The sequence below is a fragment of the Apiospora aurea genome, assembly GCF_038362705.1.
Source record: "Apiospora aurea strain CBS 24483 chromosome Unknown utg000001l_segment0_segment0, whole genome shotgun sequence".
NCBI lineage: Eukaryota > Fungi > Ascomycota > Sordariomycetes > Amphisphaeriales > Apiosporaceae > Apiospora > Apiospora aurea.
In genome coordinates, this window is record NW_027117388.1 from 5330250 (window position 1) to 5347619 (window position 17370).

At 53.9% G+C, this 17370-nt stretch overlaps 2 protein-coding genes across 2 annotated transcripts; both read left to right on the forward strand.

The window, feature by feature from the left end:
• Positions 1 to 761: 761 nt before the first annotated feature.
• On the forward strand, positions 762 to 5653 carry PG986_001626 (uncharacterized protein; the record flags this gene model as incomplete). The annotated part of the gene is made up of 4 exons (XM_066837848.1): positions 762 to 2224; positions 2286 to 4241; positions 4316 to 4925; positions 5018 to 5653. The coding sequence occupies 4 exons, from the start codon at positions 762 to 764 to the stop codon at positions 5651 to 5653; spliced, it is 4665 nt and encodes a 1554-aa protein (XP_066706741.1).
• An 8752-nt stretch (positions 5654 to 14405) lies between these two features.
• PG986_001627 (uncharacterized protein) lies at positions 14406 to 15284 on the forward strand (the record flags this gene model as incomplete). The annotated part of the gene is made up of 1 exon (XM_066837849.1): positions 14406 to 15284. One exon carries the CDS (start codon positions 14406 to 14408, stop codon positions 15282 to 15284), a length of 879 nt encoding a protein of 292 aa, XP_066706742.1.
• Positions 15285 to 17370: the final 2086 nt, after the last annotated feature.

Here is a 17370-nt window from a genome sequence, read left to right on the forward strand (position 1 = left end):
CCTGCCTATTCCCTTAGGTAAACCTACTCCATCTCAATTTACATAAGTAAACTGCCTGGCCGAACCGTCGCGTCGGCTTTGGCATCGCGTCGATCCTCTTCACTGAACTTCCCTCCTCCTGGTGGGAACCCGACCAACAACGGCTTACCACCCTCTTTGCCCTTCCTCAGTCGCCAGTCCGGCCTCGCGCGATACGCCGAAAACCTCGTCCACTTGTGGATGCATTGCGCTCTGCCCTGCCTCCTTCAACCCCCACCACTCCGCCTACCCGGCGTCACTGTTGTCCCTGAACCCCTCCGTCTCTTCTAACTGGCCGTCGCAAGGCATAACGGAGGGCAGGGACAACCCGTTGGCGAGCCACAACAGACAGCGAATCTGCGGACGGAGCGATTGCGACAAAGGAACCTCTGCGTGCTATCAGACGGGTACGACGGCCACGCAAGCAGCCCCCCCTCCCATAACCCACCCCCAAACCCGACGTCAGCAACCCTCCCCGATCAAGCCTGACAAGTCAGCCGCGGTCTCCGATCGTTTATCCGTCCTCCTTCGTTGGTTGATGCTGGTGTCGCTACCGAACGTGGCCTTCCAGCCTCCAGATGCATATCGTTCAGTTCGCGTCAGCCATGCCTCAATGAGCCGGCGACGACGGTTCGGCTTCCGACTCGCTCCCATCGTATCGTACTGTGTTCGCATACGCTCCTTTTCCCATCATTAACTTTCAAGACCTCGACTACTTCGGGGTTGGTACTATATTCTTTTAAATGACGCCTCTGGTGCAGATGCACCAGATGGTGCAGCCATCAGCACATAGGGAGTCGAGACCCAAGTCGGAACAGTTTGCCTTCGCCCAGGGTGGCCATCATGCGTCGCGGATGTCCAGCGCGTTCCATGGCTTGGTCTCGTCGCACCGGGCCTTCCCAACCCGCATCTCTCAGCCGGCTGCCCACCCACGATCGCTGGCTCTGAGTCACATATCGGCAGAAAGCTCCGAGCACCATTTGCGAAGAAAAACGCCCAACGGAACGATAGATGCTGGTTACGACGGGTCCCCGGCGCACCTGGCGTCAGGGCCGCCGCCCTTGAAACACATGATATTGCCTGGTTCCAGCTCCCATTTGTCCTTTGGCATGGATTATGAGAGGCCCTCCAACGACGGATGGGCTTATAGGCCTCCGGTGTACAATCACCATGCTGCCGCAGAACCCCGAGGATATACCATGGCCGATTCTATCCTGTCGTCGTATGGAAATTATGGGGCTCACTATACTTCGAATGCGCACTCTACTGCCTACTATCATCCGTACGACAATGGCATGCAGGTGCCAACCGTTATGCAACCAAACTTCAACCAGTCACCGGGGCCTGCAGTATTCAACAATGGCGCTCTTTTGCCCAACTCTGCCTGGCCAGAGCTCGGCTTCAACGGCCAGCAAAACGCTCTATTGGGGGTGCCGCCATATCACTTCACTAATAGACCGGGTGGTGCTGGTGGTGTTATGTCTCGATACGATAGCCACGCGAACCTACAAACACCCGCCCAGGGGCTGGAAAATCTTTCGCTGGAACCCAGCTATTACGATTATGCTGACCCTTCATCTACCGAGTCTCCTACGGCGTTCCGTGAAAAGGCCCTCGTGCGAGCTCACAGGTCTTGCATAGAATTGCTGACTTACCTCCACCAGACCAAGAAGTCGCATTTTGGACGCTATGCGCATGGTTCCAGGGCTGCTTCACGGATGTTGATATTTCCGAAATTGCCCAAAGCTCCGATGCCGAGCCACGCAGCATTCGAACACCCTCAGTCGTCACATACGCCACCTCATTACATCAACTACGACGGCGGTGCTAGATCTACCAACAATACCTCTCGGCAGGTAGGTGTTCCACAATACGGACCATCGAACCCGGCACTTGCACCCATCGCTAGGCAGTTATCTACCGGCTTCGGTGGTGAAGTGCCCAATCATAATGCCTACTATCAGGTACATCACGGTGAAACTCCTCGCTATGTGGGCCCCGAGGTTTCCCATCCATACTTCGTTCAGACACCTCAGACACCCATAGCAAAGGCCAAAGAATCGGCGGACATACTTCATAATCTTTGCGAACAAAGTGGTTGGAAGTGGGTCGAAGGCATGATTCTTGGCGGCTGTCTATACTATGGCCTAGAACGATATGAGGACGCTCTGGAATGGTTTTCCAGGGTTGTGTCTCTGGACGACAGGTAAGTTTGCTTCTCGGGATGCGCTGACTTGAGTTTCCTTTCTGACGATAGCCCAATGTAGCAATATCGAGGCACTATCTAATGTTGCAGCATCACTTTACTGTTTACACAAGAATGACGAGGCGGAACAGCATTGGCTCCGGGCTGTGAGGCTAAACCCAAGCTACCTCGAAGCTGTTGAACATCTTGTAGGGCTATTATGTTCTACCCAGCGAAGCAAGGAAGCGGTAGATATCATCACATATGTGCAGCAATCTCTCCGACTGGACCGGCCTCATACCAAAAACGATCTAGATCAGACCCAGGCTCTTGCAAATCCAAATATGCGGAGGCCTGTACCCCATGGAAACCGGAGCAGCGCACTGATTCCCCGTGACTACGATACCACCGATGGAGATCACTCGCATATCGCTGCCCACGGTTTTGGTTCCAGCGGCTACCGCGTTGCAGGCTGCGAGAATGGCCGTGTCATTGCCCTGATCCATGCAAAGGGCAATATGCTCTATGCTCTGAAGGACATTGACCGAGCGTCGGATGCGTTTGAAGAAGCCGTTTTGATCAGTGCCGGAAGGAGCTTTGACTGTATACAAGGCCTCATCCACAGAATTCATTCCGTCTTGTCACCCACGTCCGGCGGGGATTTGTCGGCTTGGTCCAGGTCAGGGCCGTTGTTGCTGCCGCCGGAGAAAGCGAGACACACGGCCCAGCATGTTTTCTCATCCAATAATGGCGCACTACCCGGTCTGCGTTACGTGCCGGCGGGCGCATCCAGGAGGACCGCGGTATCGACAACGAGTAATTCTTTGTTGTCATTGGCCAAAATCTTCCAGGACGGTATGCCCAACGGCGGTTTGTCTGGGGCCCAGGGACGACCGCCCTCCGGCGTGAGCGATATCCTGGCATTGTACTACTTATCCCTATCACTATCAGAGAGTCCATCGACCGCCAACAACGTGGGCATCCTTCTGGCAAGTGTTCAACAGTCCAGCCCGGCCTCGCACCTGGTCTCTGAAAGTCCCAATGCCCCTTTAATACCTGGCATTACTCCAGGAAGTGGTTTAGATTTGGCCCTAGCATACTACAAATACGGCCTTAGCCTCGATTCGAAACATGTGCATCTTCATACCAACCTCGGAAGCTTGCTCAAAGATATAGGCCAGCTCGACTTGGCTATTCAAATGTATGAGCAAGCCGTAGCATGTGATGGAACTTTCGATATAGCCTTGACCAATCTGGCCAACGCGGTTAAGGACCGAGGTCGTATCAGCGACGCCATCATGTACTATCGCCGGGCCGTTCAGTCAAACCCTCACTTCGCCGAAGCTGTGTGTGGGCTCTTTACAGCTCTGAATTCGGTATGTGATTGGGAAGGCCGCGGTGGTGTCATACTGGATGGCGGGAAGTATGACCGATGGCATGTCGATGCTAGCGGGATGCTCCAGGATGCCAGAACTCGCCGTGTCGGATCCGGGTTAGTGAGCAATGTCGCGGACATAGTGGCAAGGCAGCTTGGAGAAGCGTCTAGGTGGGGCCTGGGCTTGCTGCGTCACGGGGCTCTCGATAGAATTCAGTCGCAGATCCCAGCGAGCCTGGACGATTCGGAAAGTCCCAACACCCTGGAGTCGGAGCTTCGCAAATGGGCCGACCAACCGTGGGAAGGGTCTCGACTGCTTCGCCTCATCGAGCGAGCCATCAAAGTGATCATGCGACGTTGGTATCAGGATAAGTACGTGCTGAGGCGTGCTGGTCACAACACCTCCTACCGTCGACCGCAACTTCCATCATCGCTCACGGTACCCTCGGCGCCTACTGTGCTTCCTTTCCATACATTTACTTGCCCTTTGACTGCCAAGGACATCCGGATGATTTCACAACGAAACGCCATGCGAATATCTTGCTCTACGCTTCGGTCGCCGTGGCTTCCAGACTCAGTCTATCCGCCGCCGCCGCCTCCCAGCCCGCAGCTCAATGTGGGCTATGTGTCGTCAGATTTCAATAACCACCCTTTGGCACACCTGTAAGTTGCATTATTTCCGATCTGCAGATTCAGTATTGTACCGGATCTCCTGTGCTAATAATTTTCCTCTATAGAATGCAGTCAGTGTTCGGCATGCATAACCCTGCAAGAGCGAAGGCATTTTGCTATGCCACTACAGCAAGCGACAAGTCCATACATCGTCAGCAGATCGAACGCGAGGCTCCCGTGTTCCGCGATGTCAGTAGCTGGTCGTCGGAGCGTCTAGTTGAACAGATCGTGAAGGACCAGATCCATATACTTGTCAACCTTAACGGCTACACACGCGGCGCACGTAACGAGGTCTTCGCCGCCCGGCCTGCCCCCATTCAAATGTCATTCATGGGGTTTGCGGGCTCCTTAGGTGCCGAGTGGTGCGACTATATCCTGGCCGACGAGATCGCGATTCCTCCATCTACACTAAGGCCAACCAGGGATAATCTGACCCTGAGTAGCGTCTTTCGCGATGAGGAAGTAGCCGATCAGGAGGGCTGGGTGTATTCCGAGAATGTTATATTCTGCCGGGACACTTTCTTTTGCTGCGACCATGCGCAGTCCTCCGAGCCGGAAGAGCGGTCTGTAACATGGGCGCGCGAGCAGCAGCGACGGTGGAAGATGCGGAAGGAGCTGTTTCCAAATCTGCCTGATGATGCCATCATTCTGGGGAATTTCAACCAACTCTACAAGGTAAGTAGCACCGTCCAGCATTCACTCCCGTTTTTTTTTTTTTTTTTTTTTTTTTTTTTAGATGAACCAGGCTGATGATGATTATGTGCCAGATCGACCCTACCACATTCCGGACATGGCTTCGTGTCTTGTCCAATGTCCCAAAAGCACATCTTTGGCTCCTGAAATTCCCGGATCTGGGCGAAAGTAACTTGAAGCGGACAGCAAGGCTCTGGGCAAGCGAAGAGGTCGCCTCACGCATCATCTTCACCGATGTCGCGCCGAAGCAGCAACACATATCTCGAGCCCGCGTTTGCGACCTGTTCCTGGATACACCGGAATGCAACGCTCATACAACAGCAGCTGACATTCTGTGGTCGAGTACGCCTTTGTTGACGCTTCCAAGATATCCTTATAAAATGTGCTCCCGAATGGCAGCTTCTATTCTCAAAGGGGCGCTTCCTAGCAGTAGCGAGGGTCGCCGTGCTGCCAAGGAGCTCACAGCGGCTGATGAAGAGGAATACGAAGCGACTGCTATAAAGCTGGCCACCGGCCTCAGCTATCAGCTCACGCGGGAGTCTTACGGCGAAGGCCGGGGTAGGCTGGCAGAAATGCGCAAAATCTTGTTCGATGCGAAGTGGCACTGTGCCTTATTCGACACACGTAGATGGGTCCGAGACCTGGAGGACGCGTTTGACGAAGCCTGGCAACGATGGGTTACCGGTGAAACTGGCGACATATATCTTTAGTCATTTGCCGTCTGTTTTTCATTCAGCGATATGGCGATGATCATGAAGCAATGGGCGCAAGGAGTTTAGCCACAGCCACTCGCGATGGTTGTGAAGCTGTGCGAGCGCACGTGGAATTAGTTGTGCAGCCACGGTTCCTTGGCCGGATATTGGCTTTCTTTCCGCACTCGTCAATGGTGCGTTGCGGTTCCTAGGGTTTTGTTTTGTTTGCTTCTTTTCCAGCGTGTTATAGACGATGTGACGGCCTGGGATCCAAGTGCTGGCGAGGGTTTAACGTTACAGGCAGTGGCCAAGCGATATGGCCTAGGTAGGCGTTACGAAACTAGGCTTCCCCCCTTTGCGTGCAGGGGGGCGCTTTTCTTTATTCATCATGGTTGATTTCCATTTCGGATTATGATGTAAATTATACCCCTCATACGGGCCATACAGTCTAGACTCGCGGCCTACGTTGGCGCCATCGTTCGTGGAGTATAACGGGTGGATTTCATGAATACACATTTCCATGGTGTGCCAGGAAGGGGACAACTTTGCTGCTGCAGCCATCAACGTAAGCACATAGCTGTGTTTCCAGGTGATTTGCAAGATGTCTAAACCACGCCTTGGCAGGATTGTCCAAGTCACTGGCTGCCCTCGGCTTACAAGTTGGCAAGTAGGGACTGTACGGATCAACCAGAGGACTGGATGGAGCCTTATGAGAACCATATACACCATCTTCGCGCAAGCCAACGACCCAGGGAGCTTCGAAGGAACTGACTGCACCACACACCAAGCCTAACGGTAACGGCTATGGGGTGAAGTGGGCTGGACAGGCTGGCTGAACATTGCTAAGCACTTGGAGCTGAGCTGCCCGATCATGCCAACTGCTACCCTCGGTACCGAAAGTTGACGTGGCTGGCAGAGAAAAGAGGGGGGTGGCAGTGTGTATTCCTTGCCTTTCCTGTGTGGCAGACCGAGTCCATACAGGCTGAAGCCCACACTGCCTGCGAGCGTTCACGTTCTGAAGAGTGGGATCAGAGCGAGCAGGCTGCTCGGCGGTTCTGTGGATGGCTGGCTGGCTGGCCGAGTGGCCGACTCGGCCCTCGTCTGCTCGTGGATGGTTGGAACCCCCTTGACCCAACAACTCAAATATCCATCCTGCGACACCCGCATGCCACGCGAGGTCCCCGAGCGAACGGGTTGGGAGGGGCGGAATTGATTCACCGTGACATGCGGGAATCTTTGCCAGGGCCGAAGATTGGTTGGTTCGCCAGCAAAAGAAGGAGGGGGTCCTTGGGCGATGATCATCACCACGGCTCCATGCCTCTCCACCAGCCAGCCGTTAGACTACTACGCAACAAGGGGGGATGGTGAAGGTCTGTGTCCCCCGGGGGCATCAGCAATGTCCCGCGTGTGGGCTGTGATGTCGTTGGGTACATTTACCCTCGACTGGTTCCTCTCTTCATTATCATCACCATTGACTACCTATATACAAACAATACTTACTAACTCACTTGCATTATGCACTTATATAGATCACCACCACTGACGGCCAAGGTGTGCCGTCAGAGACCCTGTCATCAATCAATAATGCGGCCCCCGTTCCAGCTCAGATTGGCTCGGCGGCATACATGCTTCTTATTGGAATGGGCTTGGGAAACGCAGGCACTCAAAATGTCCTCGTGCCCACTCAATGTCTCAGGTCTCTCTCGTCCTGCTCCCCCTTTCACGGCCTAGTTGGCTGTTACGCGCCTGTCAGGTTGGATGGAAGACAGGCCGTCCGTTCTCAGGCAAGCCCGTCTTCCCATGCCGTCCTCCAGCGCTGTAGCATGCTCACGGGCCGATTGGACGACCACATCGTTACCTGGGTATCTGTCTAACCCCAAAGAAACGACCAAACCGCCGGCAACCACGGCTGGCGGTTCGAGAGAAGGGGTAGACGGGGTAGAAGGGGGGCTGAGGGGTAGTTGTCACCCATCGTCCCATATATTAAAGCATAACATGACCTCTCGGTGCCGCAGGTCAGTCGCAGGTGACGATGCATAATGCCAACAGTGATGCTGGCGGTGATCCTGACGGCGGCGATAGTCATGATGGTTTCCTCCTATACGTGCACACTATCGTACATGACTCGGGCAAGCGGCGTACTGTAGATCCTCCCAAGTATGCCATGTACGTTGTCAACGCTAGAGAAGCTGGAAATCTCCGGGTCTTGGCCAAGTTGGGATCCTCAGCCAGCCTGAACTGAGCAGATCCAGCTTAGGGCGGACGCCAGCCCGTCGCGCCACCGTCAATGGCGTCGCTGGCGTCTCGCACTCCCGGGCACATGATTGGGGGGCAGCCTGGAGAATGGCGTGTCTGCGTTACAACGTCTTTTGTTTCCCATCCTTTGTTGTGTTTTACGCACCACCCATCTCTCTTTCTTTGCTTCTGTTTCACATTGCGGACGATGACGGTTCTCGCGTCGCTTTCTTTTCTTTTAATCGCCGACTACAGAGATAGACTTCCGTTTTGAGGCAGGCATTGGTGAGACGTAGATGGACTGGATGGGGATATACGGCGCCATTACATGCATTGCATACGACTTGCATGCAGCATTGTCGACATTGACCTACCCAACCTGGGCACATCCATAAAGCATGCACTTACTTTAGGTAGGTGAGGTAAGCTTACGTCGCCCTCCCAGCTGTCGCCCATCGACTATGTTTCGCCCTGCCGTACCCGGTGTGCAGGCTCTGCGATGTTTTGTTTCGGGGGTGGATACATGTATACAACAACAGCACTGCACGGGCTGCGTTGCTTCCGGTGCTTCTAATCAATAGCCGCTGGCTGCTCAGCCCCCGCGCATCTCATCCCAACTCAACTCAACTCAATTCGGTCAGGCATCGTAGGCCAAGTATCCAGCTCTCTGCATATTTCCCAGGGTGGGTGCAGCTTTTGAGACAATCGAATTTGCGTAGAAGGCTGCTAGAAGAAAAGAAGCAAAAATGTGCTCCCCCCAGATTGATTGAATTGAATTGAATTGAATTGAATTGCAGGCGTAGTGCAGTGCAGATAGATGCAGACGACATGTACGTAGCGTGTGTGTGTGTGTGTACGCGGGTTCTTGTACGGTATGCACTGTGTGTGTAGAGGTCCGCCCGTTGTCGCTGCTGGCGGCGGATGCGGTGAGAATGCCTGCCGAGGATCGCAGCGAGCAATTACTATTTACGGTTCTCGTTGCGAAAGCAGCACGAACAGGAATCAACTGAGTTTGGTTCTGCTACTAGGTATATCGATCAAGGGTTACATCTACCAAGTACTTGTATGTATTAGTAGAGTCGACCAGGAAGCGGGAGGACCCATCAGCGACCGTGCCTGCGTGCCGACCATCAACCCAATGCCATGGTGCCATGATGCCATGATGCGCATGTGAAACGAAGACCCTATCTGGCTGCTGGCTGCTGGCTGCTGTCTGCACTTGGATATAGCGATACATCTGCACTTTATGCAATTATGGGTTGCGGCTTGCTGTCTTGTCACATATACCAATCAATACCATCCGAACCACTGCATAGAACACGCAAACACGCCCAATCTCTCACTCGCTTGTTGCGCATTCCTTATGCCGTCCTGCCACGCAAGTGAGGAGAAGGAAAGAGGCAAAATACAAGAAGGCAAAGCAAAAACAAACCAAAAGAATCCACCCGAGATATGTCAACTATATCTGAGCAAGTAAGTAAGGTTAGGTATGTATGTACATGATCCATGATGTGCGTGCTTGGTCGTGACCCAGGTATGCATGTAACCGACTGAGTACAGGCTACGATGCGTGGCCCGGTGATCATCCAATCTTGCCCATCCACCGTTGGGCCTGACAGCACACTCCCGTGACTCCCAAGCTCCCCGGCCTGCCAGCGTCAGCGTTGCAATCCTGCCTCCCCTGTGGATGTGGATCATCGCATCAGCGCATCGCATGGTAGCGTCGCAGTGAGGCTGAATGAACTCCATCTGCGCAACAAGGTTATTAGACTGGGGCGAACTGTGAATTGAGGGTTTGTTTTGCACAGAGATGGATCCCTGAGGGCAATCCATCACTTATCAATCAATCAGCAGGCCACAAGCAGAAGAACCCTTTCTCGCTACCGCTACTGCTACCACTCTACAGCGCCTGCTGCCTCTCATTCGCTCGTGCCCTCGCCCCGTTCAGCAGCATTTGAACGTCGATAATTGCCATGTTGGGAATTCGTCATCCATTTTTCTCGTTGCCGACTGAGGGATTAATTCGGGGTAGCCGGGGCCAGCTACGAAACACAGCAGAGTTCTGAGGACCAGAATAATCCAAGCGAGAGAGAGAGAGACAGACGAGGGAAAAAAGCCAGTGAGGGAGCGAAGGGCTTGGCACCCGGTTCGTTGGCGAGGCTGGTGGGCCAAGGAAGGTTGTCGATGTTGAATCTACGCCATCTTGCTCAAAATGAACGGACGACTCGACACGGAAACGGATTTGCGCGCCATGAACCTAGACCAGCTTGTTCGTTCGTTCGTTCGTTCGTTCTTATCGCCCTGTGCCGCTCGCGCTCGCTACACACAGGAAAAGAGTTGGGCACGCATTAAACCAACCTGTCGCTAAAAGCAAAAATTGCCCATTCCCCAGGCCTGTTCTGTTGGAGATCTACCTCCCTCAGCTATAGTGCAGGCATACGAGCCCTGTAAGTCGGTCGGGTTCGGGATGAGCGACGGTATGGATGGATGCGTCGACAAGCATCATATCGTCATCCTCGCTCAGCTCCTTTGTTCTTTTACCCCCTTCCCTGCCGCCCCCCTCCCTTCTATCTTAAGCAATCCCCCTGGAGCGGTTATATGCAGGCAGCCGGATGGGAGAACCCAACAGCCTGGGTCGACCTGGAAGCCACCCGCGCGAGGATCGCCCTGAACGAACGAAAGAACGCGGTTCCTTCTTTTCCTTCTTTCCCACTCCCTTTCTCGGTTTCTCTCCCTCGCTCTGTGCCTGCCCCGGTTATATTCAGCTGTGGCCGTTTTTCTCCCGCCCGTAATCCCAGTCTCCACTAGTAATAAGCGACGGCAACATTGCCAGTGTACATATGATGTAGAGTACATGCATGCAGATATCACTGGCTTTCCGCCCGCGGGAGGAAGAGAACAAGCAGGCAAGCACCCCCCTTAGCAGAAGAGGGGAACATTGAATGCTCAATGCGACGAGTTGCATGTCTCGTCAACACCAGACGAGCTCCAGGGTCAACGGGCGGGTGCGTGCTGACTGGCTCGGTTCGGTTCGTCGATGCGGCCGCTTCCCCTCCTCCCACCCCTGGCGGACGGACCAGAGGTGGAAGAAACCGAATGTAACACGGGTGTCGCTGAGCCATGAGCCATTCATATTCAGGTGGAACTTCTGTCGAAACTAGAAAAGAAACGAAAGCAATGCAGACCACACATAACCCATGCAGCAACACAGTGGTCGACGTGTTTCACCATTCGCTGTGTCAGTGAAGGAGGTGTGGATGTGAGGGTGGATGTTTCCTGCTGCTGCTAGGAGCATTTGATGTGCCCCGTCTTGCTTCGCCCGCCTGTCGGTAATGCGAGCGGATGCGAACGTTTTGTTTCGACGGATACCTATACTGATCCGCACACTGTTTTCCCCGGGGCAGTGGGAAGGGGCAGTGGTCGGATAGCTTCTACAGATGCTATACCTGAGATGGATAGGCCTGCAATCAGTCCGACACAGGCGGAGGTATAGTTTACGAGTAACAAGGGTATTATACCCAGGGGTGTATTTTATTTATATAATTCAGTCCGTATATATGGGAAACCACATATAGTCAACCGCATAGTGACGGCTTCAGCCCCGTGTGCCAATCAACCGCCTACATACCTGGCAACTGAAGCTATGAAAGATCCACGGTCCTTGAAGATTAGCCGTCCGGCGATCGCTGGAGAGTAAATTGAAACAAGCACCCTTCGAATATAGACCAACGACGGCAAGGACCACTGCGGATGGTGACAGCAACGATGAACATGTCCCCCGTCGGCCATCATCATCATCGCCCGCGTCATCAGCAGCATGGGAGAGGGCCTGAGCGAGCCTTGCTTGGCCCTCTGTTAGCTACAGCCAGGTACCTACCTACCTGTGCTGTTCGGAAACATTAACAGCCGGCCTAGGCGCCCCCTCTCCCCCTGTCCATCCATTGATATTGGCATGTCTGGTCTGCTGAAAAAAGTTAAATTGAACTGAGTGGCATAATTTTACGGGGGGTGGGGGAGGTCCGTTCCCTTGGAACCATTGCATTTGGGGTGCACCAAGTTTCGTTTCAATGTTCTTGCTTTTTTTTTTTCTTCTTCCTCTTCACATACCTGCCTACCAACTGTAGCCACACTCTGCTCCTTCCGGCACCTGTACCGTAAGATCAATGCACACGTCACAGAGGCAGGCAAGCACCGCCCGAAATGCGATCGTCGCCGTCGCCGTCCAAGGTGAACTCCTCTTGGCATTTCCTACCTACCTAACCTACCTACCTTCCACTTCCGCTTCCACTCTTTCTCAACACCCACCCACCGCTGGCACCTGCCTAGCAAAGCAAAGCAAAGCAAGGCAAAGCAAAGAAAAAGAGCATTTTGAATTTGTTGAATCTCGGCCTCTCCATTAGGCCAATGCCTATATACTGCTACCCTGACACCTCGCCAAGAAACAAGAAATCCCGAATGAGATTGGGATCAATGAAATGCTTCGTCAGGATCTCCTTCGGCCCGCAAACCTAGACGGTCTCGTGTAGTAGTACCAGTCTGGGTAAGAGGGAGCCCTGCCAAGGCCCAATATGGCTTGCCGCTTGTCCGTCTCCTGCTAGCTAGCAGCGACGAGGCCGGCCAGTGAAGAAAAATAATGCAGGTATGGATGTGTATGTGTATGTGTATGTACATTGCATGCTTCTTTGTCTGTCTCGACTCTCGAGTGCCGCTTCTACCGTTCATCCCACCGGCTGGGTCGGCCCTAGCCCTATCTGGGACTGCCCGTTGATGACGCTGATGGCTAGTTGTTCCCCTTCGGGCTAGCTACCTCTTGCCCATCAGCTGTCATCGAGGAATAGACTTCCAGCGAGAGTTGCCATTCCGTTGCCCTGCCTTTTTTTTTCTTGCTTCTTACCACAGGCCATGGCGTCGTAGAGCCGCCCCTCGAACAGACCTGAGCCCAGAAGAACCCAAATTCTCGCCTGCCGCCCACAAACTCTGATGATTGGGGGAGAGAGAGATAACGCATGATAACCACGGCCTGGCGTGAGCTGTCACTGACGGGAGAGAGCGAGCGTGCGAGCTTGGACTTGGCCCCTACAAGCCTATTGTAGCTCACTATAAGACGCTAACGACCTCGTGGCAACCCACACTGTCTCGTCTGTCACAGTCGAGAGGCCGTGCTACTTGTTACGTGGTCGTGGACGCTGAACACCTTGATGGGGTAGCAAAGAAAGGTAGGGTAGTGGGGAGAGAGAAGGAGAACTCTTTTGCTGTGGCAGAAGTTTACAACAGCTGCAGAGAGCACCGCTGGGGAACAGAATACTTCCAGTACCTACCTACCTGCATACTCCTCAGGGGAGGTGTGCTGGAACGGCGGAGTCGCTCGGTACATACGAGCGCTCCCTCCCGTCAGCCCCTTGTCCATGCTTTCTGCTATCCCCCCCCCCCAAGTTACTGTACTTACCCTTCTGCCCTTCTGCCCTCCTGCCTCCACCCCGGCGAGATGGCTGTACCCTAACGATTCCTGTACCTCCCCGGTTGCTCTGTGGCTTCGAGATTTGGGCCATGATCCCTGCCTCATCTGTCTACGGGGCGCTGGTGCTGCTGGCAGTTGCTCTTGGCATACTCACTACTAGTAGTGGCATCATGTACTGCTTGTAGCTCAGGTCACTGCCACTGGGGGTGACTGGAGAGGTCGTTGTTCTCCCCCAGCCAGGCAGGCGCACGCCCATTCCGCACTCACTCGCGCGCGCGCAGTATGCAGTACCTACACAGTACCGGGGGTTTCCCAAGTTCCAGGCTGGCCCTGCTCTGCCTACGACCTATCTCGGTACACTAGTCGTCAGGCCAGCATGCCTGCGTCGCTCATCGACTCTACTAGCCCGCCCCGGTCTTCTACCTGCGTCCTCCTCGTCGCCAGCCCGCCGCTCCCCCACTAAGTGTCGTACTTCCTGTGACCTACAGTTCAGTCTGTACACAGATCAATCTCTTCATGTACCCCTGTTAGACATTGCTTTTGCCAATCATCAGCCCTGTTCAGATCTGTTCTAGTCGGGTAATACCAGTGGGTGTCTCCCAGGCGCCCCCTGGTCACGGATACCATGTACTTGACCTTACCTTGGCTCAGCCCCATACATATGTCTGGTTGCCCAACTCCAATAGTCGTTTATAAATCATACCGTCCCTCCGATTCATTCCAGACCTAGCCTGCTACACCCCAGACGATCTCAGGCCATCTATATCACGACTCGGTTCCTGTCTCTCGATTGTTAACTTTGTACATTGATACCCTCTCCGCCGTTGTTTCTCTCGTCTTCTGAACTTTATATACCTTATACTGCGGATACCAAATCACTCTCACTCACCCGTCTTCATCGATGTGTATGATATAGTGCACGCTTAGACGTTACCAAGTCTGCTGGAAACTTTACCGCTGGGGAAGACCACGGTTTGCCGGCAACCACCGCAAGAAGAGCCCGTTACTCGACTACAAAGCGTCGAAAGGCACCCATCCACTTACAAGAAATCGTGTCAGTGGCATCACAGCGATAATATGGCGAACCAACGGAGAGGACCGTGGTCTACGGAGGAGGACCACACACTCATGGACCTCGTACACAGCCAAGGGGCTCTGAACTGGGTGAAGATCGCACAGATGTTGGATTCGCGGACGCCTAAGCAGTGCCGAGAGCGCTATCATCAGAACCTAAAGCCATCCCTCAACCACGATCCCATCTCCCCGGAAGAAGGCATGCTTATCGAAAAGCTGGTGACGGAACTCGGCAAGCGGTGGGCCGAGATTGCGCGGAGACTACACAACCGCAGCGACAACGCTGTCAAGAACTGGTGGAACGGGAGCATGAACCGTCGCCGGCGCCTGCACCGTCGGCGCGGACCCGGTTACGACGAGTCGATGGTACACTCTGTACACTCTGTACACTCTGGACACTCATCCTACCCCAGACCCGAGCCCCTGCAGCTGTCGGGCGCCATACCACAGTACCCGTCTGTCTACCCCACGACGCTGTCACCGACCGCGACAGGGCGATTTCCGCAATACTGGGGCGTCCACTCGGGTCTGCCATCGCCATCAAGCACGTCGCCTGGCGGAGAGTCATTCTGGGAGGGCGAGACTGGATCACACTATACTACATCCCCCACGTCTGCGGGGCACCCAGATGTTGAGCTACCTCCCTTGAAGAGACGCGCAGAAGGGTGCTCACCGCCGGTCGCCTTTGAGTACAGACCATGCCAGAAAGTGTCGGTCATGTACGGTTCGGACGTGCGACTACCGCCGATCCGGGCCAATCTGGAAAGGCCGTCGCAGCTGCCGACGGCACCAAACTCTCCGGTGGCTTCGGCTTCGCTAAGAAATCAGAGCGAAGCAACCTCGAAGGATTCAAGAATGAAGGTTGGAAATTTACTATCGTAATTATGCCCAAAGCGTTCCGAGGGGCGTTTGGGGAACATGTATTCACGGGTTTTTGGGGACATCAACGGGGCGTCGATACCATATTGAGAAGGATATCCTGGGCTGGAACAGGCTCTTCCTGGGAAACTGTACAGAGTTTCGGCGTTGGGTGAGCTGGTCGCTAGGAGGAAAGACGGATTCTATTGAGCCAGCCTCTTGTCTTTTTTCCCCCTTCACAAAAGCGATACCACACATATACATATGTGACAATCTGTCATGAGAACTACCATAATGAGATAATTCGATATATTCTTCATCGATACTTCGCATGTCCTAATTTGAACCTTGGTGACTTCTTTGCTCGGGAATGGCTATTATGCTTACGACAGCAAAATCTACATGTGTCCTACCAACCACTTACAGTAGTCCACCGAGGGGGCATAAGACGAGGCACGTAGACACAGCGCGTTGGTTGACCACCATGACCAAGACACTGTTGGAAATGATGAGATCATTGCCCATGTACAAGTCGCCAGGACTGCGACGGCCGAATCGCGACGATGATGCGCCCTTCCTTGGTGAATCGAGCCACATCACAATGGACCAACTTCGCAGAGACAGTTGCACTAGGCTCAAAAGACGTAGACCCAGCTTGACCAAGTGGTGTGCCTCTATGCCGTTTGCAGCCAAGAAGCTATCAAGAGGTTACCGTGTTAGGAACAAGTCCTAGGCTAGCCCATATCCCAATCGGTCCTGCGCACTATTCTCGGGGCTATTACTCCTGCTACTACCTGCTAGCCACTGCCCAAGATTGCTCGCTCAACGACTTTTGCAGACTAAGACGAGGGAAAGGCTGGGCCTAGGTCAGAGTGAGTGAGTGGATAGAGGGAGAGAAGAGACAATGGCGAAAGACGGCGGCGTCAACAGCGTCACACCCCGGCCGCATTGCGCACGTAAAGGAAGAGAGAGAAAAGACCCCCATAAAGGGGGGCCTGCCACCATACAGCATAAAATTCAGGTAGCATGATGAAGCCCCCCTCAAGCTAGCATAACAAGCTACAGTAGTCTCTCTACCTGGAATTGGCATCAACTTATTAGGATTAGGGGTGGATGAGACGACCGGTAGAGCGATCGACAACGGCGGGTGTGGCGCGCGTGTCGGACACTTTATCTGGCCCTATGAGAAAAAATCCCTTTCTTTTCCCCTTCTTTCTTTCTCACTAACTCACTCACCCAGCTTCGTCCGCCTGCCCGCCCGCCCGCTTACACGAAACGACGACGATGCGTTAGGCTACGGTAGAGTGACATGTATCTAATAATGTAACTGCTTGGCTCCTGCGTTCTAAGTACATAAAGCTGCAACGAACGATCTCACCGCCGCCGCCGCTGCTGCTGGCTGATGCGTGGAGAGCCTTGACTTAGGGGCAACGGGGTCGGCGGCAAGGACGTCGAATAGAGCGATGCGAAATTGATAGAGCCAACAGGTGGCCCTGCCCAGCCCATTCCCAACGGCTGGGTGTTTCCTGTCGTCGCCCCATCTGAGACTGGTAAACTAGAGACTTCCGGCCGCGGCAGGCTATGCCATGCTTTGTTATGCTTGCTGCTGCCTCCTTAGTCCATGCCATGCTACCATCATCGGCTGTCGAGCAAGAGCAAAGAAGTGTGCGGCCATGCTGCCTGCAGGTTGGTGTGTGCGTATGTACGTGTGGATGTGCGTGAGCTGATGTGCCCTGCTGTGAGTCCAGTTGCCCGGTTTGAGCACGAAAAACACCCACTCTCCCGCAGCGTGAGAGTGGGAGAGAGAGAGGCGTTGTCATCAGAGTCATGAAATGCACGCATTCGTGGAGGGATCACGACAGCGGCGGTGTTGATTTGGGCCCATGAAACAAATCAATCATTGCACTTATTTGCTCTCCATGTCTCTGAGACTCTCTCGCCCCTCTATTCCTCTCTTTTGGTGGAGAGAGACGGAGGTTAGGCCAAACAATGAGTTGGTTTTAGGCTGGTCACGTACAAAATAAGGATGTTACCGGCAGAGAGGGAGTTGATCGACCGTCAACGGGCAGATCATTGCAACTGGGCTGGAGCCATGGATCAATGATCAAAG